The sequence below is a fragment of the Leptodactylus fuscus genome, chromosome 6 (assembly GCF_031893055.1).
Source record: "Leptodactylus fuscus isolate aLepFus1 chromosome 6, aLepFus1.hap2, whole genome shotgun sequence".
NCBI classification, from domain to species: domain Eukaryota; kingdom Metazoa; phylum Chordata; class Amphibia; order Anura; family Leptodactylidae; genus Leptodactylus; species Leptodactylus fuscus.
The window spans coordinates 76507422-76531379 of record NC_134270.1 but is presented as its reverse complement, the minus strand read 5'-3'; the positions used below and the strand labels follow the sequence as shown (position 1 = coordinate 76531379).

Below are 23958 nucleotides of genomic sequence, written 5' to 3'. Positions count from 1 at the left end.
GCCGCCTCTGCTTCCCCTTCACATTCCATTCTGGAAAATAAATTAAAGTAACACTGTCTGTAGCCCAGGCAGAGTGCTGGAGTCACGATATATCTCCCCCAAGTTTCTGTCTTATGTGTGGTCCAGTGTGGGTCTTAAGTAGGCCTTAGCCCAGGTGTGGGTCCTGGGCTCATTACTGGTCCATAATATACTTCAGGGCAGATCCTGGGAGTGAGATGAGTCGCCTGAGTCTGTCCTGAAAGACTGATAGACCGGTGAGACCAAGTGTGGTATTTGTTTGTTCGTGTGGCTGGTAGTAAGCTACACGTATAATTAGCCTTATCCTGTTTAGTTAGTGTTTGGACGAGCAGGTTTTTTTGTGTTTGACGTTTTTTGCACCTGAAGTGAAAGTTTATTTATTTTGCTATGTTTTCAAATAAATCTGTTTACAGCAGATATTGTGGTCATCTCTTTGACTGGTTGAGTCTGCACTATTGCTGCTACCGAGTTATCTTCCCCATACCCTGTATAAATTCCTTCAGAAGTGTAGTTTCCAAAATGGAGTCACGTGTCATGGGATTCCACTATACTTGCATTTCAGAGGCTCTGCAATAATGACATGGTGTACAAAAAACAAAATGTCTAAATCTGTGCTCCAAAAATCAAATAGCGCTCCTCCCCTTCTGTACCCAGCTCTGTGCCCAAACAGCAGTTTATACCCACATATGACATTAAGTATGTTATTCTGGCTATAACAGTGTCATACATGTGGTCATAAACTGGTGGTCATAAACTGGTATAATCCCCGCTCTTTCTCGTAGCTTCCACTCCCCTCTTCAGCCTCCAGGGGGCCCCCATATACCGCACATTACATAATCGTGGATGTGATGTGCGACACACAGGGCCCTTTGAAGGCTGAAAAGGGAAGAAGAGGTTGTGTAAAGGAGTGGGAATTGGTAAGTGATGCAGGCGATCCAATTGTTAAAAATGCAACTAGAACGCAGAATCAGGAAGAAGAGGCACCCGACCCAGTTCTGTTAGAGCAGGAAGCCACAAACCATACAGAGGCCCCTTCACTATATTCCCCCATACAGTGGCCACTTCACTGTCCTCCCCAATACAGTGGCCGCTATAGTCATGGGGCCATTATAATGTTTGGGGGCAGTGATGGGGGTATATACTGTGGTGGGTTATTAAAGTGTATTGGGCATTAGATGGGAATATTAAAGGAGTTGTCCATGCCTAATTTTTTTTTGCATATCCTCAGTACCGTATGAGGAACCAATGAAGAGGGCATTGCATTGGGAAGGAGGGCTCAGTGAAGTGGCCATAAAAAAATTAGGCCAAGATAACCTGTTTAAAGAGGTTGTCCATAAAGTAGAGCAACCCCTGTGGCGGCCAGGGAGGTGTAAAATTCAAAAATATAATTCACCTGCATATTCACCTGTTCCAGCACCCTGTTATTTAAGCTAGGGTCTGCTCATGGCGACACCTCATTTCTGGAAATCCTGTAACTCATATACCTATTTGGTCTTAGTGGTCACATGAGGTGTAAGACTCCCAGTAATAAGGCACCACCATAAGACTGAATAGACACTGGTGGCGGACTCCTCCCACCAGCCACATGGTTTATTCCAGTTCATGGATAACCTCTTTAAAGGGTTTAGCCATCTTTGTAATAAGGATAGGCCATCAATATTATTACATCTGCGGGGGTGCAGCAGCCAGGGCCACTGTAGATCAGCTTGTCATACAGAGTGTAGCAGGGGGTTTAAGTAGTGCAGTGGTGCACATTTTATGGTGTGTGAGCAGTGTGGCATTGTAGCACCTGTAGCTGCTGTGGCGAAGTTAGCTCGGTAGCAGCAGTGGTGCAGACCCAAACAGTCAAGACAAGGACACAAAACATGTAGCAAACTGGTTTATTTTGAAAAAAAACAAAACAAAACAGAAAAATAAACCTTGACTTCAGGCACAAAATAAACAAAACAAAATACAGCCTGACGCTAGGTTCACACTAGCGTTCGGCAGTCCATTCTCAGCTGTCAGACCGGGTCCAGCCGTGAGCGGCGGTGAGCGTTTTATGCTCTCTGCCGCAAAACCGTTTTTTTTAAACCAGACACAGAGTACTGCATGTCCGACTCTGTGTCCAATTTAAAAAAAAAAACGGTTTCGCGGCGGAGAGCATAAAACGCACATCTTTCAAACCTATTCAAATGAATGAGTTTGAAAGAGTCCTCCAGGTTTCCGTCTCCTGCCTCTTTTTTGTGCAGGAAACGGAAACCTGCAGAACGGAGATCGGGCACAGATGTGAACGAGCCCTGAGGCCTGGTTCACATATGTGTTTGGTATTCCATTTGGAGAGTCCACTTAGGGACCCTCCCAAACGGAATACTGAACGCATTGATAAGCGGTGGGCTTATGAACGCACACGAACCCCATAGACTATAAAGGGGTCCATGTGATTTTTGTGTGGTGTCCACACAAGTCATGCGGAGAGGAAAGTAGTTCATGAAGTACTTTCCTCTGCACATGACTCGTGTGGACAGTGTGTGGAAAACATGTAGTCTATGGGGTCCATGTGCTTTCATAAGCTCACCGCTTGTCAATTCATTCGGTATTCCGTTTGGGGGTCCCCAAGCGGACTCCCCGAAAAGAATACCGAACACAGGTGTAAACCAGGCCTCAACTCCAGGTAAAAACAAAATAAATACCTGCTTGTCTGAGACACTAGCTAAACAGAATGGATAACCTAACTATACGTGTGGCTTACTTCCAGCCACACGAACAAAACAGGAGCAATATAGTCTCACCGGACTCAGGGTTACAGGACAGAACCATACACTTCTTTCACCTCATGGAACTGCACTGCATTGCAGGAGCTGCAGACTTTTCTGGCCCAGTAATGAGCCAAGGACCTGCACCTGGGCTGAGGCCTACTCCAGATCCGCCCTGGACCAAACATATGAAACCTCGGCCTGATATATCTGGACTCCAGCACTCTGCCTGTCACCTTCTCACACTGTGCTGTCTCGGTACAGCTGATCTACAGGGGTGCTGGCAGTGGACCCCTAGAAACAATTTCAATGATTGGCTCTAAACCTCCCAATCCAGCTCTGGATCGACCCCAATTTATCAAGGGGTGTAGTGAGAATTAGTTTTCCCAGCATGCATGAAAGCATAGTGGATGGTGAAAAGTAAATATGTAAGCTGTGTAGAGTACTGATAGCTCCTACGAGTGGGAGTCACTCTGGGGGTCAATTCTGGGGTCTTTTCCTCATAAGCTCTAAATTTGTGGTTTACCCTAATATACGATTGCACAGCTTATACATTCTCTTTCTTCCGCAGCCAGTTTTGCTCTAAAGATGTGGTGATTTTGTGGGTTTTAGTAATCACATTGTACAAGGTATATTTTTATTAACTTTTTATGGTGATATAGCCATATAAGGGCTTGACAGACAATGAATCGTCCCCAGCATGATCTCCTGCTGGTTCCCTACAGCTGCCACTACTTCAGGGGCCCACCTCTGCTATCCCTTCCCCTCAGGATCCTGCTGCTGCTGATTGGGCCAGGGGCACTGATTTTGCGGAGTCTCCTATTCTGTTTCCAGCCATTCACCAGAGAGATAGGGCCCCATGCTCCCCAGCCTCTACACCTAATGCCTGAAGCCAAGCCCTGGACTTTAAATTGCTTGTGGCTGAAGTTACTAAGACATGCAGGATGGGGATTTCTGGGGTCCAGAGTTGAGACTTTGGAGGACGAACAGGATGCCACCAGAGCCTGGCTTCATGATACCAATTTCACATAGTCCCAAGCTCTGAGGATAATGTAGTGCCACCTTGAAGACCTTGATAACAAGGGCTGGCGCAAAAATATTAAAATTAGGGGTCTGCCCGAAGGATCAGACAGGATTTAGCTGTCTGCTTGAAAAGTCGGACATCTTTGTATACGGACACTTAAGGACACACTCGGACCGTAAAGGACACTACATGGTGTCCCATTTAAAATAATGCAAATTGTAACGGACACAGCTAGTGTCTGATGCTAAAATCTTGCGCGGACATTAGCATCGGACACTAGCTGCTCCTCTTTCATATAACACTAAAAGCAATGCTGGAGATATAACTGTCTGAAGTGACCCTCCTCTCCCCTCATTTTCTCTACATTTTACATAGCCCCGTACCCTAAGTCTGTATTCCATACACAGTTACTCAGTGAGAGGCAGGAACAGCCATAGACTAGTACTGGGGAGTCGTTCCTCACCAGTGTCCTGGCTGGGCGCTATGGAACGCCCCCTGTCACTGTACAAGGTTATGGACTCTACTGTCAGGAGGGGCGTTCCTCACAGACTGTCAGAAACGACTTTCTGACACTGAAGAGCTACAGTAATGGCACCGATATCTTTTCAGCAGGGGGGGGGGGGGGACACAGAACGGGAAAGCTGACAGTGCACTGAATTCAGCGGCTTTCTAGCAGTATATTACACTGCATGTGCCCAAAGACGTGAAAGGGCCTCTTTAAGACACCATGGAGGATAAAAAGAACGGCCCTAAATGTATTGCTAATGAGCCTGACCATAAGCACAACACGTCACACTGATATTCCCAAGAATTCTGCTGGAAGACAGCTGTCCACACACTCGGCCAGTCACTTTATTCACAGAGTGCCCTGACTGGATCACCATCTATGTCTTACATACAACGAGACTTTAACTCGACAAGCTCAAGATTAAATGCGCAATTGCTGCAGGTCCGACGAGCACTACAAGTCCCGGCATCCCATGCGAGGTTTGTTCCGAGTCATTTCCGCTGTGGCGCTTCGTATTCTGGGTCACTGAGTGCGTGCTCACTATTTGGTCTCTGCCCTCTACATTACCGCACAAACACAAAACTACACTTCCCGTCGTGCCTTTCGCCAAGGTGTGAGCCGACAGCATACGTAAGCCGCGGTGCGCTCTGGTATTTGTAGTAAGTGACGGAGTGTGGCTTCCCGACCTACGCAGTGACCATCTGCGCTATAGGACTACAACGCCCAGCATGCCGTGCAATTGCTAGGACCCGCTGAAGCAGCGGGGTAAGATGGCGGCTGCTGGAAGGATGGGAAAGCTCCCTTTGTTGTAAAGCTGGGAAACCCACCAGAATCGTTCTTCGTCAGTGCCGGCCGTCCCAGTAGAGGCGGATTGTAAGCAGCAGGCGCCTGTGTGAGTTGGTGGGGCTGAGCAAGCAGCGGATGAGGGCCAGGGAGAAGGCCGGGGGCTGGGAGGGGTCTTCCTGCCGGGGCTACCGGATGGGGCTGCTGCAGCTGCGGGATGTGGAGCCATCGGGAAGATGTGATCCAATGTCTGATTTCTAATCAGTCTGTGCAGTCTCCCTCCATTACTGCAGGCCTGTGCTGTGAGTGTGGCCTGCTGCTGCAATCCATGGAGAGGACTGCTGAGGGTTGTGTGCAGTCATGTATACTGACAATGAAATCACTACATGTATACATGTCATGCTGCAGGATATGTCATATCACACTGATCTGCTGCTATATATAGTCCAGAATATTGGATGTCTATACAGCTATCATGAAAACATATATATATATATATATATATATATATATATATATATATATATATATATATATATATATCGTCTTGACCTGTCGGCACATACCATAGCTGTCATATGTGTTTGAGGATTATTATCATATTGAATAATATGTGGATTATGGAAATATTTTGAAAGGCGTAAAGGGAATATGACTGCTGGAACAAGAATTATATTCTGTGTTTCAATACTTTGTGTTTTTCCTATTTTACACCCAGCGGCCCTGATAGATCAAAACTGTATGGGTTTCCATTTCCTTGTTATAATAGCAGGAATCCTAGTCCCTCCATGTTCTCCATCCTAATGATTTAGAGAAATTTCTGGCGTACACAATTCCAGATTTTTGGAGCGCTGAAAGTGTCCCTCATACCGGTCAATTTTAGAAGTACTTCTGTACTTGTTCACATGCGATACAAATGTATATTTAGTTGCACTACTTGGTTAAAGTTGTAGGTAAGTGGTTGTGTCACCATGTACAAGATGCTGCTGTGGTATATGTACTCTCAGGTTCTTGAAACTTGAAGGAGTAGATCAGTTTGGTTTCAAGCGATTTCAGAATGTAAGTGTGAAGTAATGGCTGTCTTCTGAAAATGTAGTGTCAACTTCAGTGATCGATATCTCTGTGCAGTGCCAAAATGATCTGATCTTACTATTGCACGTTCCAGTCCGATGGTCAGCAGATCCCAGACTTCACCATATGTATGCTGGACAGTTCTGCGCATTCCTCCCCAGACAGTTTGACTATTAAATCTATGTATGTATACTATTTGTCCCATTCATCTGAATAAATCTATGTGTTTCCTGCCAAACAACCCCAGTGAGATGTATAGAGCCGATTCTCAGTCCCTGTCTGCAACATGGCTGGCTGCTACCCTTATGGTTTGCCTCAGATTCCTTTCCATTTTCTGTCTCCGTGGCTGGAAGCCTAAGCTCTGTTTTGGCTCAGATAAATGAGCCTGATCAACAGAGAGTCTCAAGCCACAGATTTTGAATTATCCGTGGCAAAACCAAGGCGGGATCAGGGCACGATCTGCCACTGAATGTGCTCTAAAGGTTTGTTCACACAGTTTTTTGGCAGCGGATTTTGAGGTGGAATCCGCTGCCAAAAACAGCTCCGATTGACTTCAGTGGGAGCCTCTCACTTCTTTTTTCCGCTAGCTAGTAGCAGAAAAAAGAAGCGAGCTGTCCTGTGAGGTCAGAGTTTTTTGCAGGTGGAAAAAATCTGCTTCAGGAATTGGGAAACAGTATCTTGACGCAATTTTCAGGATGTTTTTTTTGCTCCAGCACACTGTATGGACCTGGAAACTTCTCTTTAAAAAAAAAAAAATGCAAGCAGTTTTTGCAAAAACTGCAACAGCCGCCTCACGTTTTTCTGCCTTCCATTATCTTCAATGGGTTTTTCCAGGAAAAATCTGCCTGAAGATAGGTCATGTTGCTTTATTTTGTTAGTTGAAAAGCTGCTAGTCACAACATTGAAATGAGTGGGAGGCAGATTCCGTGCCAAAACCTGCCTGGAAAAAACTCAGTGTGAACTGATCCTTAAAGTATTTGTGGCGCTGAAGACACTTATCTGTTATCCATAGCAGCCCTGTCCACTGCAAAGTGGTTGATCGGGGAACTGCAATGTCATTCCTATTATCTGAATAGAAGTGGTGCTGCACATATTGCCTGTTTACTAGCAGCTTCCAAGACCTGTGCGGCATCTAGGTGCCAGGCCCTGACAGATGACGTATATCGGTATAAAAAATGTATTTAAAGCCAAGAATCCTCATAAATCTTGGTGGGGGTGGGGGGGTGGTATTTTGATCCCATGCTATTCCAATTGGTGGGTGTTCAACACCACCAATGTGACACATTACCTGTCCCATGGATAGGACATGAGTGTGATTTGTGGCACAACCCCTTTAAGATGGTCTTACACCATAGCTAAGTGTTCTTTTAGCCTACTGCTATTCTTTTCAACACCCCCACACACACACACTTTCACTTATGGCTCAGTGAGAGGGGAATAAGCCACGGCTACACACCTTTGGCACAGTTTATCTTCACTAAAGTATTGAGCATGTTGGAATCAAACGGCCTGATCCCTATTCCTTTTAATGTGACACCACTGGTTCGTGAAACAGACATGGCACTCCTGCTTTGAATTATTGTTGGTGCGGGTGCTGGACCCCAACTGATCAGATACTAATGTCCTAAGGATCGGTCATCATAATGTGCATCCTGGGAAACCCCTTTTAAGCTTGCATGTAAATTACAGTTATCAGTACAAATGGCACTGAAAATGATCTGTTCCCAAATTTGGAAAATTACACAACCGGTCAGAACACATAGTTTTAATGGTGAAATTTTGTTGGTGGCAAAGTCATAAGTTTCCCATCATATAAGTATCCAAGTTTTTTTCTAAAGCTAGTCCACATTTGCCCTGACACTGTGCAACAAAGTCACAAGTCGCGAATCCTACAGAGCAGTAAGTTGGCATTGGCATGTGCTTTACCCAGTGCCATAGTAAGGGTCTGCAGATGAGATATTGTCTGCTATGCACTCCTCAACTGTTGCAATATATCTACTTCTTTGAGTAATTTTTTTTTTTTTGTGCATTTATTGTACCCCTGAAATAGGATGCCAGGTCATCCTCCTTTTCAACCCATTGTGCTTCCAGAGGTCGCTGTGGCAAACATCTCCCACCATTCTCTCATATGGCTGGAGGTCACTGTTCTTCATTCTTAACATTTTTTTATCATGTTTTTTCTCTGCTAGGTTTTAAATTGGAGGCTGCAGTAATGGCAGAAGACCACCAAGATCAGAAACAAACAAAGGAAGATGTAGAAGAGGAAGAAACAGCAGAATCAACACTGACAACAGAACCAACATTATCAGAGGATAAACAGGAGCTCTCTGCCAACGTCATCGAACATGATCCTTCTGAAATACTCTGCCCCGGACACATCATTTTGGTAACCTGTACTGAGCATGTCATATACATTGAACAGAAAGCATAAATCTATTTTTTCATTTGCACCTGAAAGGGGTCATCTAAATGTGACAACCATAGACAACTCAGATGGCCAGGGGCCATAGCTGTCAATTGTGCAATTTGCTGCCTGCAACCTAAATTCCTTACAGTTGCCACTAGGGGGATTGTGGTGTCCAACAGTGCACATCCAAATGAACTGGTAACCACGTAATACATGGCTGTACCAAATCCTCTATATTTTTAGCTCTCTGCTCTGCGTTGTCATGCACTCTATATGAAGTCTATACATTTAAATGAAGTCTGTCACCAGGGAACTCCGTATTAGACCAGCCTCTATCTATCTATCTATCTATCTATCTATCTATCTATCTATCTATCTATCTATCTATCTATCTATCTATCTATCTCTTATCTAATCTATCTATCTATCGGTGCTCGGCATAATGTCACCTACAGTGCATTGTGATTGATATTGAGTTTCTTGGTGACAATTCACAAACTTAAGGCATTTTCCCCGTTATCTCTTTAAAATATTGTTTTTTTTTGTTTGTTTTTTTTATAGAAAGCTTTACAACAAGTTGTCAGTGAAGGAACGAAGACTCTCCACAGGGTTACAGGTATGTTGGGTAAATAATAAGCTTTGGCTTAAAAGAGTTATCCATCTTTGCAATATTGATGGCCTATCCTTAGGATTGATCATCAATTTTAGATCACCGTCTGGCAACCCTACAAATCAGCTATTTCAGGATAGAGTGCTTACATAGTATACAGTGAGTGAGGTCCCAGCCGTTGGGCCCGTGGAGATATAATATTGATTGACTGTTAGTATTAGAAAGATGTATTACCCCTTTAATGTAGGCTGAATTTGTTAATTTCAGAGGGGATTGATAATGGGGCCTCTTTCTACATTTCTACTATGTTGTCAGCGAGGATGAAGAACGTTTGGTGTGAGAAAGGGTTTTTGCGTCATGTGCCCCACAATACTTCTGGTGTAGAGGGAATATGTTTGCCGTTGTCCTGACTTTCTTCATGTGGCAGAAGTCGGAGGCCGGGCTGAATAGTTTAAGGCAATTGTATTCCAATACAACGGTTGTCAGAGGGTTAGAAGTCTCCACCAAAGCTGTCTGGCTGTGGCCTACTCTTCTTTCCCTATTAAATTCTCAATGGCAATTCCTTCTGACTCTTCACCCTAATACGCATGCATTCCTAAAGTGGTTATGCAGGACTTCAAAAAACATGGCTGCTTTCTTTTTCTCAAGAAGTGACATCATGTCCATTGGTCACATGGCAATGCCACATCTCCATCCCATTATAATGAATTGGACTGAACTGCAGCATGGCCATGTGATCAACTGACATATGTCACTTCCTGAAAAAAAAAAAAAAAAGCGGAGTCCAAAGCCAAGTCCTGCGCAACCCCTTTAAGAATGCATGCGATGTGTGCATATTAAGGTGAAGAGTAAGCAGGAATAGCCATTGGGTGTTCAAGCATTCAGCTGACAGCTATTCAATTTGCGTGGGCATTCTAAGGCTTGCTCACAGACTGCATTAAAATATTGCATCTAAGAGGGACAGAATTAAGAATGAAGACGTCTGTTTATCTTCTCCTTGGTTTTGTGTATAAGCCTCATATCTTTATTTTTTTAGATCTTAAATCAAAATGTTCAAAAAAGACTTGTAAAAAGAAACCATTGAAGAGACCAGGGAATTCAGAAGATGCAAAATGTCTCCATGCAGAGAATGAAAATTCTGTATGTATCATGGCAACTTTCAAGGCTTTTTCTTTCAAACTGGAATGTAAGATTGACACATCTCCTCCACCATATTGTATTTCCCAAAAACCATTATTACAGCTTCGGCTGGGGTTATTGGATGACACTTGAGTGACAAATATTCCTGGTTATGCAGGGTATATTTTGTCGCCATATTGCATGTACAATAGTAGTAGCTATTTTTTTGTGACTGCATAGTAACTTGACTACAACAAAATAGCTATCATTATTTGTTGACCTTTGTTTTTTTATCTTTAGGTTTCTGAACCCACAGCAGATCTCCTGTATAGTTTGGCTAGTGCATTGGAATATGTTGAAAAGACTTGTAGTACAATCACACAAGGGTCTCCTGCCCAGTCTTCAATAGAAGACAACCTAGAATATGAAGATGTATAGTGAGTATCAATCTTCTTGGTTATTGGAATATATTAATAAGATGATATACATTTGAACTGCTATATTGTGTGATTTTTTTACTTTAACCCCAAAAGGGGTTAATCAGCGTCCAGAAATGATCTGCAAATACATCCACAGCAGTGCAAACTAGTTATTGTTCTCTTGTACAGCCTTTATTTGGCTTTATTTTACTTGCTATTCCTTGTATCTCAGTTATTTACACTGAGTCAGTGAAGAAACTACAGCTCCCATGATTCATCTTCCTGCTCTCAATTTGTGTATTGATTATCACAGCGGGGAGTGAGATTGAACAAAACATCACAGAACATGCGACCACAGATGTGGGAGCAATTTATTACCTGGGATTTCATGGCAGGAGAGCGTGAAGAAGGAAGGGGTATACAGAGAGTGATGAGTTGTGGGAAATGTAGTTTTTTTTCCCCACAGATTTATTGCATGTAAATAACAGTGATATAAGGAGTCTGAAGTCAAATACAGCCAAGAAAAGGTTGCAAAGGGAACAGCGAGTATTTAGCACTGTTTTGATTTATTTGCAGATAATGTTTGGTGGCTGGATATTCCCCTTTAATGCAAATTGTGTGTGTATGTATATATACTGCATTGCCAGGATGGAATTCCCGCAAAATGTATATGTACGCCATTGCTAATTGCACAGACACACCAGTTGTGCCCATACTATCAAGAACATGACTACAGTTCCAGTCTCATTGGTTTACAATCCCTAAAGCTAACTAGAAGGTCTTGACAGAGCTAAGCTTAATAACGGTCCTCACGGCTGTCTAATAAGTGTCTGCTAAGTCATACCTTGGGTACAGACACTAATGTCACGTAGACAATACATTATGTTCAAAAGAATAGTCAATTATTCCCTAATGGCTCCAAAATAATTTACTTTAAATAATTTAAATGACCAAAATTTTGTAAAAATTGTCCTGGTCCTTAAGGCCAAAGATGTTTCTTTTCAGTGGCCACCATATATTACTCTTGATCTCTGGCCTGGCCTGGCCTGATTATGGGACTTGCATCACTTGAGATCACTCGTTGTCCAGTATACCATCAAAGTCTATTAAAACATTCTCGTTAACTTTTGATTTCTATTAACTTGGTAATTTAGTTGCCACATAATTTTGTAAAAAATATAATAACTGTATAAAATAACTTTAGACTTAATTTTTGCGTTTTTTTTTTTTTTCCCCCCCTCAAGTTCCTTGGAGGAAGTGGATGTAGTTGAATTTGTGGCAGAGATTAAACTTGGAGATGTGGAAGCTTATTCAAGTACACAGTCAGGAATCTTTAGAAGAAACAGACACCAGAAATCAGGTTTGTGGCATTCTCTCGGAACATTTTACCAAAGGGTATTTTTTAGATTGCTACTTAGGTGTGTGCTTATCATTTTTGTTTTCCTGTTCTTGCAGTGTGCCTAAGTACCTCAGGGCTGCAACTCACTGACGGACAATCAACATTCATAAAGACATCATCTAGGCCCTCCAGAACTGAGGAATCGCTGAAACACTTTAAATGCCCTCAAAGTATCAAACCTTGTATTCCCAGGACAATGTACAGAACTAGCATGAGCACAAAGCATGATGTGATTCAGAACACGAAGAATGCTTACCACAATGATCGGGACTGGACTTTAAAACATAAAAGTACTTCTACAGCAACTGTGGTACCAGGACTTATGTTGCCTGACAAGAGTCCATTGGATGCCCTCTCCGACTCTAGGGTACAATATAAATTTTGCTCAAACAGGACTAGTCTGATTAATAGCAATACTCAATTTATTAAGACTCAGCCTGATGGATTAGTGTCCTTAGGACTTGCTCTAGGAAATGGCACTGGAGTATCAGGTGGACAACAAAGACCACTTGGTGGAGAAGGATCCTCCTCCAACAACCAACATTCACAGCCAGCTGGTTCTTTAGAAAAAACAGATACAAGTTCCTCCTATTCATCGTCCTCGTCACAGAATCCTGTACTCTCTGCAGGTGGCAGTGGTACACAGTCAAATAGGTCACAGGACTTAGATATTTATGATCCTTTTCACCCAACAGATGAGGAGAATGTAAATGGAGACTATATTTATGAGGACTCCCCAGAAAAAGAAATGGAAGAGCAGGAGGATCAAAAATATGATCCGTTTGATCCTACTGGCTCAAATCCAAGTTCTTCTGAGCGCAGCCCTTCACCATATGAGGATGATGATGATGATATTGGGAGTGAATCTCTCCCAGAAGGTCGAATATCTGAAGCCTTGGCAGGTATCTATGATGAAAACAGTTTAAGCCAGGAGTATCCTGGAATAGACAAAAACAAGGAAGGTTCAAAATCTGCTGAATGTGACAAATTTCAAGGCATTACTGATCATGAGAGCAGTACTGAGGTTGACGGTAATAAAATGGAACATAGACTTTCCAGAGATTCTTTGGACTCTACTTGCAAAACTGTTTCTAAATTGGATTTTGAACCTTACAGTCCTAGCTCCAGCATAGACCTGGACACTACAGATGATGTGGAGGTACAAGATGTATCTGCAAAAGTATCTGAGGAAAAAAATGTAAATGACCCACCAGCTGCTGATTCAACCTTGAATGAAACCAGTCCAACAGATACCTCAGTGGAGCCAATAAGACGAGTATTTACTGTAGATGTTGGAACGGACTTCAGTCGTAAAACAGACTTGACCTCTGAAGCAGAATCGAAATCTAAGGTTGAAATCAAAGTATCACTAGAATCTTTGGCAAAACCAGACATGAAATCCTACTTACGGTTAGAAAAAATTGCAAAACTTGGAAGCGAGTCTAGGTCACGTCACAAACGGAGACATTCCTCTGAAAGGAGGGATCGTGATGATGACTCTGATCGGAAATATGATTCTGAAATTGAAGAAGGAGAAATTGTTCAACCAGATGAAGATTGTTTTAGTCCAATGCCCTTGTTCCGCAGCCGGTGTCGTGTTATGGAGAGACCACTAAGAATTGTTGAAGGAGATGACTTTTTGTCTTTGCATGCAGATTCAGATGAGGAAGGGGCGTTGCAGATAGATTTTGGTGAAAATCAAATTGATAACCGATGGAAAGGCTTGGACCTGAGACGAAAGATCACAAATCAGCGCAGGGAGAGGTATCGTAAAAAGTCAGCATCGCCCACAAGATCTAAAAAACTTTCAAAATCTCGTTCTCCTTCCAGCTCACATAGCCGTAAAAAAAACAAACGAGAGAGAAAAAGATCAAGAGAAAGGAAAAGGTCCAAAGAACCAAGGACATCTGGTTCGTGGTCCAGTACAAAAAAAGTGGCAAAGGACAGCAAGGACCGTAAACGTTCCAGGTCACGCTCTTACAATAAGGACAATAAGGTTTCTCGATCTAGATCTAGAGACCGAAGGAGGTCACGCTCTTGGTCGCCTTCTATTAGCACCAGTTTATCTGCTGTTGGGTCCTCTCGTACATCAGCTGAAAGGAGAAAAAGTCGTAGATCAAAATCAAAGGAGAAAAGACGTCGGTGGTCCCATTCTGGTAGTACTGACCGGTCTCGAAAAGATAAACATAAAGAAAAACATCGGTCAGATGCAAAGAAAAAGAAAAAAAGATCACGTTCTAAATCCAGGGAAAGAGACAGAGACAGAAGGTCTTCACGTCACTCAAATGAGCGGAAGGAAAAAGATAAACCAAGATCAAGGCATTCTTTGGATGAACCCAAGGTTGAAAATCCTCCACTGTTAGAAAGGAGACGGCGAGACAGTCGGTCAGTTGTGCCACCGTCAATTCAGGATCTCAATAATGCAGATCTTTTTACTATTAAGCGAACTATTACAGTCAACCCAGAAGACAAATTGGATAGGGAGGAGTTACTTCACACACCAGAGCTCTCTGGCAAAAGGGAAGTTCTCTATGATTCGGAAGGACTAAGCTTTGAAACTTATTCTGATCGTGAAACTCTCGATGACAGGGATGGTAAATGTAATAGGCCTTTTGACAGACATTCTGGGAAGTCTGATTCTGGCAAGAGGAGGTTACCCTTGGAATTTGACTCAAAGCGTGTTGAGGAAGACCGAGAAACTAGGCAGAAAATCTCTAAAGAGCGTGATCGAAAGCGAGATAGATCCTACACGGATGACAGCCGTGAGCGATATAAAAAGCGATTCAAAGATCCCCCTGAACCAGAATCGGAGCCATTGAAGTTAGACAGAGAAAAGGTTCGTGCAGAGAAGGATAAGACTCCAAAGAAAATTAAAACAAGTCATAAAGACAGCAAAGGAAGTTCGACCAGGAAAGTCAAACTCCAGTCTAAAGTGGCTGTATTGATCCGTGAAGGAGTAAGCAGCACAACCTCTGTGAAAGAAGCAGGTTCCATTGGGGTTAAATTTAGTCGAGACCGAGAAAGTCGTTCTCCATTCCTTAAGTCAGAAGATAAAATGGCAGAAATTAAGAGTAGCCGGCCCAAACCTGAAACTGAAGATATTAAAGAACCTCTCTTGAGGCCTAAAAAAATAAAAGGCTTGAAAACCAAGACTGGTGTTAAGAAAGTAAAGACTGCAGGAGCTGGAGGAGCGCTTGTTAAAACCAAGGGAACTCTAGAGAAGAAAAAGAAAAAACTGAAAACTAAAGCCTCACTCAAGAAGTCTAAGGCAGACAGCTGTAGTCAGGAGATCCTAAGCCCCATTGAAGCCAAAGAAGAACCAATTTGGTCAGATACTGAGAAGACTGAGATTAAAGTGAAACCACCCAGTCCACCCAAGCCAGCCAATGAACAGGAGCTCACTCCTGATTCACAAACTGTAGACAGTAGCTGCAAGACTCCAGATGTTTCATTCATGCCAGTGGAACTGCCTCCAGACCCAGAGAGAATTACAGATTTGGAGGTTGATAGTATTTCGGAACCTAAGGAGGAAGCTCCTCGTCCACCACCACCTCCTCCACCACCTCCTGCGCCAATGTCATGGAATCTACAGTCGGGAGTCGATTGCGCCACGAGTGGTGTTTTGGCATGTGAGTATATATGTCAGGCTTGTAATAAATATACGTGTTTCTTAAGGATTGCTAGTAGGGTTAATTATTGCTTATTGTCAGAGTTTGAAAGAATGGTGTTACTGGCATTGTGGCTATTTTTGCTCCTCTGCTACATTTGAGCCATTTTAACGAGGAGTTGCATGATAGATCAATGCAACGGAACAGTCAGAAGATTAGATCTTGCTGAATTTTTTTAAAGAATTTTTCAAGGGGTTTTCCAAGGTAAAATATTGGTGACCTGATGAGGGATAGGTCATCCGTATCAGATTGGTGAGTGTTTGACACCCCACAATTCCATGATTCAGCTGTTCTCAGCAGCTGATGCACGATGAATGGAGCAGGAAGCAGGCAGCTGTGTTCTCTGTATAGTGCCTGAACTGAGTAACTAAGGCTCAGCTCCTATACAAGTGATCTGAGTTGACCTGCAGTACTCTGGTCTGGCCACTACAGGTGTCCTCTCATCTTTGCTCCTAAATAACCGATCTGCCTGGTTATATAGCCCCAATTTTTCTGTTACCACTACGTAACTTTGCCATTCAGGGTGCTTGGCGAGCTGGAGTGGGAAACTGGCAAAGGTTTTTTGCTGAAACAAGTCTAGCTAAGAAATATCTGAGGTGACTCAGATCAGTGCTGCACTTTGAAAGGCCTCGTGTAACTGGAGCTACTATGCCTCAGTTACACGGGAAATCTGAAAATAAAAAGAATAAAAAAATCCCACAGGGCGTTGACCTTATGGGGGACACGATGCAGAAAATAAAAATAAAAAAAAAATCTGAAAAAAATAAATGGGGGGGGGGGGGGGAGTCGATGCAAAACTCAAACTCTTGCCATAATAACAATAACAATGTATACAGTATATAAATGTAAAAATTACAGACTTGAAATAGGGATCCCCATCCTCTATGGCATCTATTGTGTCCCATTGAGAAAAGAAAAATGAGAAATGTATATTTGATATTGCCTCATCTGTAATCTATCCAGTTGTGAAAATACCACACTATTTATTTAACCTCCACAGCAAGCACTGTAAAAATTATTTTTTTAAAAAAACCCTCCTGAAAACAATAAAAAGCGAAAATAAATAGTCAGATGTACCCTATGTTCCACCCACCAGAAAATAAAGTTGTAGCTCTTAGAAGAGGGTGATGTAGAAACTTTTTTTTTTTTCCAATAAAAACCCATTCCCGACATCCGCCATCAGTGCGGCAGATTTAAATATGTCTTATATGGCTTAAATATGTATTATGGAGCAGACACCCAGCGCTAATTCCCATGATCAGGGTCCACAAAACCTGCACATATTGGGCAATGCCATAATTGTACAGACCTGTGGAATAAAGTTAACATACTGTATAGGGTCCGCAGTCAGTGGTGTAAAATTTATAATTGCAGGTTTTTTCTGGTTCCCCTCATAAGTTAATAATTCAAATCAACAAGTTATAGCGCCTTTTAAGGGTTAAATTTACAATAGTTTAATCTGATCGGTAGACTACATGGTCATGCATCCCCTATTCTGGCCATAGCATGGCAGTGATCAGTTAGTGATCACTGCCCTATATTTGGCATCATTCTGGATAGAAAAGTCATGGCACATACGTCAGTAGTTAAAAGGTAAGTTTACCCTCTTTTGAGCGCCATTTTACAATGTGTACATCTAATCTTTGTGAAAATGTTGACTCTTCTTTCTTTTAGTGGTGGTGGTTTGTACTCCACAACTGCATTCACAAATCTACTAGGTGTTTGATAACAAGCTTATAACCACACACCTACATATGTAACCTGTAGCTGAGCTGCTATAATGTACTGTACACCACCTACTTAATATGACATTTCATACAAGCAACGCTATGCAGACATTAAACCAGGAAGAAACACTACGATTTAAGCTGTGAAGCCTGTAGAAATTTCAATACATGCCTGGATTTGATTTTAGTGTGTGAAATATTTTACATTATTGTATGTGATTTGCTTTTCAGTGACTGCTTTACTCTTTAAAATGGAAGAAGCCAACATGGCGAGCAGAGCCAAGGCGCAAGAGTTAATCCAAGCGACTAATCAGGTAAAGTTACAGTGAATGCTTATATCAAGGCTAGCTGCATTCAAAGGCTATAGGATGGCACTTTGGTGTTGCAGGAGTATTTTCCTTGCTCTTGGTGGATAATACTATATACAAATACAAAAGCTCCAAGGTAGAGGTATTGCTGTGACAATTGGTACAGATAAAAGATAAAGGTAAAAACATAGTAGGAGGGATATCACAACTTAAGGATCGTTCAGTTCTCTGTGTGGAACGCTCTCTGCTTAGCTCAGTGTTGGTTGTACAGCCTAACCACATTGTGGAGGAAAGAATTCCGAAAACTCTCACGATTCACTTGGGGTGAAGCATTCGGTCACTGACAGTACTGCCCAGTGCTATCACTGTCTCATACATGGGATGGAAGTTATTTGCCAGTATGGAGCTCACATATGTTATGCAGCTTTTTCTTACAGCCCTGAAAGGCAAATCTGGCAAGGTCTGGCATGATGTTGGATCTATGAGGGACATTTATTTTTTATAATCTCTCTATACTCATCATTCAGGAGGCAACATTACTTAGTAGCTACCCAGCTTTTCCAGGACCTTGAAAAGGATATCTAAAATTATATGGAACAATTATATAGCAAAGACTAGAATTTATATAGGTAAATGTAGCACTCTATTCCCTTTCACAACTTCACATGCTATGCTACTCAGCTTTCAGAAAACCCTGGCAGGAAGGGGATTTATTTGGTATATTTAGTATTCAGCAGTCTATATTATTGTATTATCAGTTATGTTACCCAGCTTTCCCAGGTAACATGAAGCTGTCAGCTATGACTACTGTGACCAGATCCTGGGGTAGGCTATTCCACAGATTCACAGTTATTACAGTGAAGAAGTCTTTTCATCTCCGGAGAGTAAACTTTTTTTTTTTTTTGTCCAGATGGAGGGAGTGCGGAGAGGGGGGTTATACATGGAAATGCTTTTCTTCTTATTTATTGTGTGCAGAATTTATAGATTTATCATATCTCTCATTAAACGCCTCTTATTTAGACTAAACAGATTTAAAGAGGACCTTTCACCTCCTGGGGCACCAGCTGTATAATACACCACTAGAAAGCCGACAGTGCGCTGAATTCAGTAGTCATGTTCCTATGTCTGAATGGAGTGGCAGGCTAAACATGCCCACTATGCCATTCCATTCTCTATGGCACTGCTGGAGATAGTGAATCATTATACTCTGCTATCTCCAGCAGTCCCACAGACATTGAATGGAGCAGCAGTACACATGCTCAGCCTGCAACTCCATTCTGATGGGGGAATGGTTTGCCTATTTTTGTGATCGGTGGGTTCCAATGGTCTAACCCTACCAATTACTATGTTATCCATTTCTCTGCATATAGGAGAACATTATAACATGGGCCAATCCCTTTAATGATGAAGGGGCATTTAGATGACTCATTGTTCTGTATTTTTTTAACTGCAGATCCTCAGTCAAAGCAAGCCTTCTACCTCATTGGTTAACCAGCCTCCACCTCCACCTGTCTTGTCATCTATGGGTCATTCAGCTCCTCCGTATCTACTTGGTGGTCTACCCCTTAGTAGTAGCTCCAGCCCTCCTACCCCTACTGGTCTTGCAGGCCTAAACACACAGACTATGTCTGGTCCCACATCCAGCTCATTCTTCAACACTACAGCTATCACCGAGCTGGGAAAACGGGAAGGCAGCACAAGCTCTGAAGGCAGAGGAGACACTGACAAGGTACCTAATAGATACTGTGCACAATACTATTCAATGGGTTTTGGCACTTAGTCTGTTCCTCTGTGTCATTCACACTTGGAATCTTTGCAGCGGTAAAGCCAGTTAATCTACGATTATGACTTTGGATTGTGAATATAAATAGTTGGGTATACAACATGCAGATGTGGATCCAGTCCCAAAAAAACTCACTGTTAGCCAGTGGGAACCATTGAGCAAGGGCCTGGTCATCTAAGGTGAATTTTTGTTTTTCTTTTTTAAATCAGTACTTGAAGAAGCTGCATACACAGGAGAGAGCAGTGGAAGAGGTGAAACTGGCCATTAAGCCCTATTATCAGAGGAAAGAGATCACTAAAGAAGATTATAAAGATATACTGAGAAAGGCGGTACATAAGGTGGGTATATCTGTTCATCTGCAAGATTTAGCCTTAATCTAATTATATCAATACACGCAAGTCGTCTTCAGCAGAACTAAGCTGTTTATTCCATTGTCTGGCCATGACTTCTGTGCTCTTTATAGGATATGTTATTATGCAAGTGATGATGTTCTATAAGTAACGATACAAAATATAGTCTAAGTGACCAGTAGGAGCCAGAATGGATCCTTTAACCCTTTCTCTGCAAAGATTGATGTAATACATCTTTAAAAGGGTTAGAGCATTAGTCTTTCTTTTGCATACAAAGTGCATAATCTTTAGTTATTATGTATTTATATAGCACCATTAATTCAATGGTGCTGTACATTATTATATTAATTCCATTGTGCTGTACATTATTATATTCCATGGTGCTTTACATTTGAAAGTTTACATACAATACACAAAATATACAAACAAATATAATGCTAACAGTGACCAACTTGCACAGTGGGATGGAGGGCTTACAGTCTATGATCTTTTGATGCCAAGTTTAATCTACTGAAAGTATTTGGGTTGCAACACTCATTTAAAGCTGGGAAGTTATGTGTGAACAATTACACCTCCTTTCGCGTGTGTTGGTGTGCGGGCATGTGCATGCTCATGAAATGGTTGGAATTGAGGGAAACTGTAACTGTCATGAAAAATAGTCTGTTACTAGAGATGAGCGAATACTATTCAAAACGGCAGTTTTGAATAGCACACACCCATAGGAATGAACGGGAGCTGCCGGCACGCAGGGAGTTAAGCGGCCGGCGCCGGCTGCGTCCATTCATTCCTATGGGAGCGTGCTATTTGAAACTGCCGTTTTGAATAGTATTAGCTCTTCTCTATCTGTTACTATTCTCTCGCCTCCTCTACAGCATCCACTGACCCCAGTGGGGAGGTAATGTGCTAACTTATTTATATGTTTTAGATATCTTGAACTTTTAGTAAAGGAGAGGTAATACAAACAGTTGCACGACAAACCAACCCCTAATAAAAACAGAGTTATGAAATTAAAGTTCAACTCCCATTTTATTGTGGGTTGTTTTTTTTTCGCTGATGTGTTGGGTTGTGGTAGTGAACATTTTTGTAATATACTTTTGTCTATCAAATTTTCTTTAAATAGAAAACAGGCTGTAAAGTTCCTATAAGCAATGATCTAACTAAGCAATGCTAGAGACTGTCTGTACTCAATGTATTGCATAGAGCTGAAGCATTTACCAAAGGGGGATGATAACTTCAAATGGCTGTATCTTTGGTTTTATACCCCTAGAAAAATGGTTCTGGTACCGTATTATAAGAAGTCGTCTTGAAAAGATTCTCAGCTTTCATATGATGATAATCTAAGATATCATTAGTTGAAAACACATTCGGGAATATAATTTTATATGCAACATTAACAAACTGCTGCATATTAAGTTGAAATTCCCAACTGTGTTTTTTAACTAATGATATGTCAGATTACGTTATAACTAGTTCTCAAATCTCAGCTTTGGTATGATACCAGAACCATGTTTCTAGGCGGTATAAAACAGCCATTTGAAGTGGCCACCCTCCTTGGTAAATGCTTCACATCTGCATATTTGCAACTTATTTATACCTGTGTATGGTCTTTCCCTAAAATCTGTTATAGGCTTGCTAAGGGGGCGTTTACACTGTGTGCATTCCGCTGGGTTTCCGTCCTTAGCCCCGGCGAAACAGGAAAGGGGACGGAAACCCGGTGGTCAGCTTTAAAACCCATTCATACAGTATAGCTCGTGGCACATATCATCTATATTTTTATGGCCGTGTCTGGTACTCCATTGAGGGGGCTACTGCTAATTCATTCTGGTGGTCAGTGCTGGTTCCATGGATTATGTTTAACCCAAATCTAAACCAATTCAGTAAAGCACCCAACCTTGTTCATGGAGATTTTTATAGCTGGAAATCTGTCCCAGAGCACAACACTAAAATCGTCCGTATTCTATCCAGTGTGATGGCATGGAGAATTGTGTGTGTTTAGCAGAATATAAATCATGAATTTGTTTCTTTCCCCCTACAGATCTGCCATAGTAAAAGTGGAGAAATTAACCCAGTTAAGGTCAATAACTTGGTAAAAGCCTATGTACAGCGTTATAAGTATTTCCGGAAACACGGCAAGAAAATGGAGGATGACGAGAGCAGCAGCAGTTACCGTAGTGGAAAGGATCAGGGGAGCTTGGATAAGTCAATACCCCCTTTACCGTTAATTTAAGCTCAAGAGGACTATTGAAATATACCTGTTTAAATAAAGTCAATTTAAATAAAAAATAAAATTTAAAAAAAAAAGAAAAGCTAGAGAAAAGAAGGAAAAAAAACTTTTATGCAAATATTTGTTGAACTTTAGAGATACTGATCTTTAGAAATACATATATGTGACTCTTGACAAGTCCCCTCGCTCTGCTCGTACTGTGGGCACAGACCTGTCAGAGCTGGGAACTTTAGATAGTCCAGCACAGGCCATTTGTTTGCTGTGCGGTCTCGTTTTAAATAGTCGTCTCTTGTAAATATATTTTTGCTTCACAGATTTGCAGCTTTATTATCCATATTCTCTACTGGATTTTATTTCTTAACACTGTTATCCTCCCTTTCCCCCATTATTATTATTATTATTTTATTTTGCATGATTTTACACATCTCCACAATTTCATCTCCAGGGTAGCAAGTTCTTGTTATACACTTCTTTTCCTGATAGTTGTATTAAAAATGCCATCCTGTAAGCCTCTCTGCCCGTTTCTTAATTGTCTTCTTGTCTTCCTTCTGGTTGTCTTTAAGCTACGCTCTTCATTATGAAGAGCGGTGACATGATACTAATTGTATATACTCGAGTATAAGCCGAATTTTTCAGTCCAGTTTTTGTGCCGAAAAAGCCCCCTCGGCTTATACTCGAGTCAGCAAAAAAAAAAAAAAAAATCTATGACCGGCCACAATATCAATGTATAGAATCTCCCATAAAGTAGTGCAAAACAAAGAATTTAAAAAGAATAAAAAAATAAAAGTTCGAAATCACTCCTTTCCCTAGAATACATATAAAAGTAGAAAATTACTGTGACACACATACACATTAGGTATCCCTGTGTCTGACAGTGCCCGGTCTACTGAATATAGGGTATCTGCAGTGCTCCTGTTCCATTGGAAGGGGTTAATAGGAGCACCGCAGATACCCTATATTCAGACAGGCTGAATTCCAAGTGGAGGAAGAAAAAACAGTCCTCAAGCTCAGGGAAGGGAAGACACCAAAACACCCCCTTCCCCAAAGGTGTCTACTGCACCCAAAAAATCTGATCATTTTAATTTTTGAAATTTTCCAGTAGCTGCTGCATTTCCCCCCCCCCTCGACTTATACTCGAGTCAATACGTTTTCCCAGTTTTTTGTGGTAAAATTAGGGGCCTCGGCTTATATTCTGGTCAGCTTATACTCGAGTATATACAGTAAGGTGTGTTTTTTTTTTTTTTGTTTTTTTTGTTTTTTTTTTTTGTTTTTTTTAATTTGTTATCCAATTTTAGTTAATATGCTAGTTAACAGAGGAATAACTAGCGTTATTTGTTCAATAAGTTGCATTATATTTTTGAATATTTTTAAATGGTATAAAATGTGAAAAAATGTAAAATGAAGTTTTACCTAAAACAAAATTGATTTTAGATATAATATTGCAGGTAAATCTGTTAAAATTTGCTTCCCTAGTTCTTCTGAGCCCAGGGGCTACACATTGATCTAGTTTTTCAACAAGAATGAGATTTTATATGGTTTTATATTCGGCATGGCTTATTCTCTGGACCTCTAGGCATGTGCAAATTAACCAGTAGTTTAGGAAACTAGATGACTGTAAACTGCTGGTGTTATCTCTAGCTAGACTCCCTGCTGAGACAGAGCAAACATCGAGAGAGGAGGAGCTGACCGGGAACAAAGTTCAGCTAGCACCAAAGTAAATGGGAAGTCTTTCACTTCACTTGTCATCACTATAATGGTATAAATTTTGCTGATTAAAAATGATGTTAAAAGTCCGTAAAGCTTCT

The 23958-nt window shown here is 41.6% G+C and overlaps 1 protein-coding gene across 4 annotated transcripts; it reads left to right on the top strand.

Moving 5' to 3' along the window:
* Positions 1-4948: 4948 nt before the first annotated feature.
* SCAF1 (SR-related CTD associated factor 1) lies at positions 4949-22722 on the top strand. 4 transcript variants are annotated; one of them, XM_075280283.1, is made up of 11 exons: positions 4949-5050; positions 8329-8525; positions 9108-9162; positions 10193-10296; positions 10576-10712; positions 11939-12054; positions 12150-15722; positions 17720-17802; positions 19250-19525; positions 19789-19917; positions 21965-22722. In XM_075280283.1, exons 2-11 carry the CDS (start codon positions 8352-8354, stop codon positions 22154-22156), a joined length of 4839 nt encoding a protein of 1612 aa, XP_075136384.1. In that variant the 5' UTR covers positions 4949-5050; positions 8329-8351; the 3' UTR covers positions 22157-22722. The 4 variants fall into 4 exon arrangements, with proteins under 4 accessions (XP_075136384.1, XP_075136383.1, XP_075136382.1 ...); XM_075280282.1 differs by having other exon boundaries at positions 4959-5158; XM_075280281.1 differs by having other exon boundaries at positions 4959-5177.
* Positions 22723-23958: the final 1236 nt, after the last annotated feature.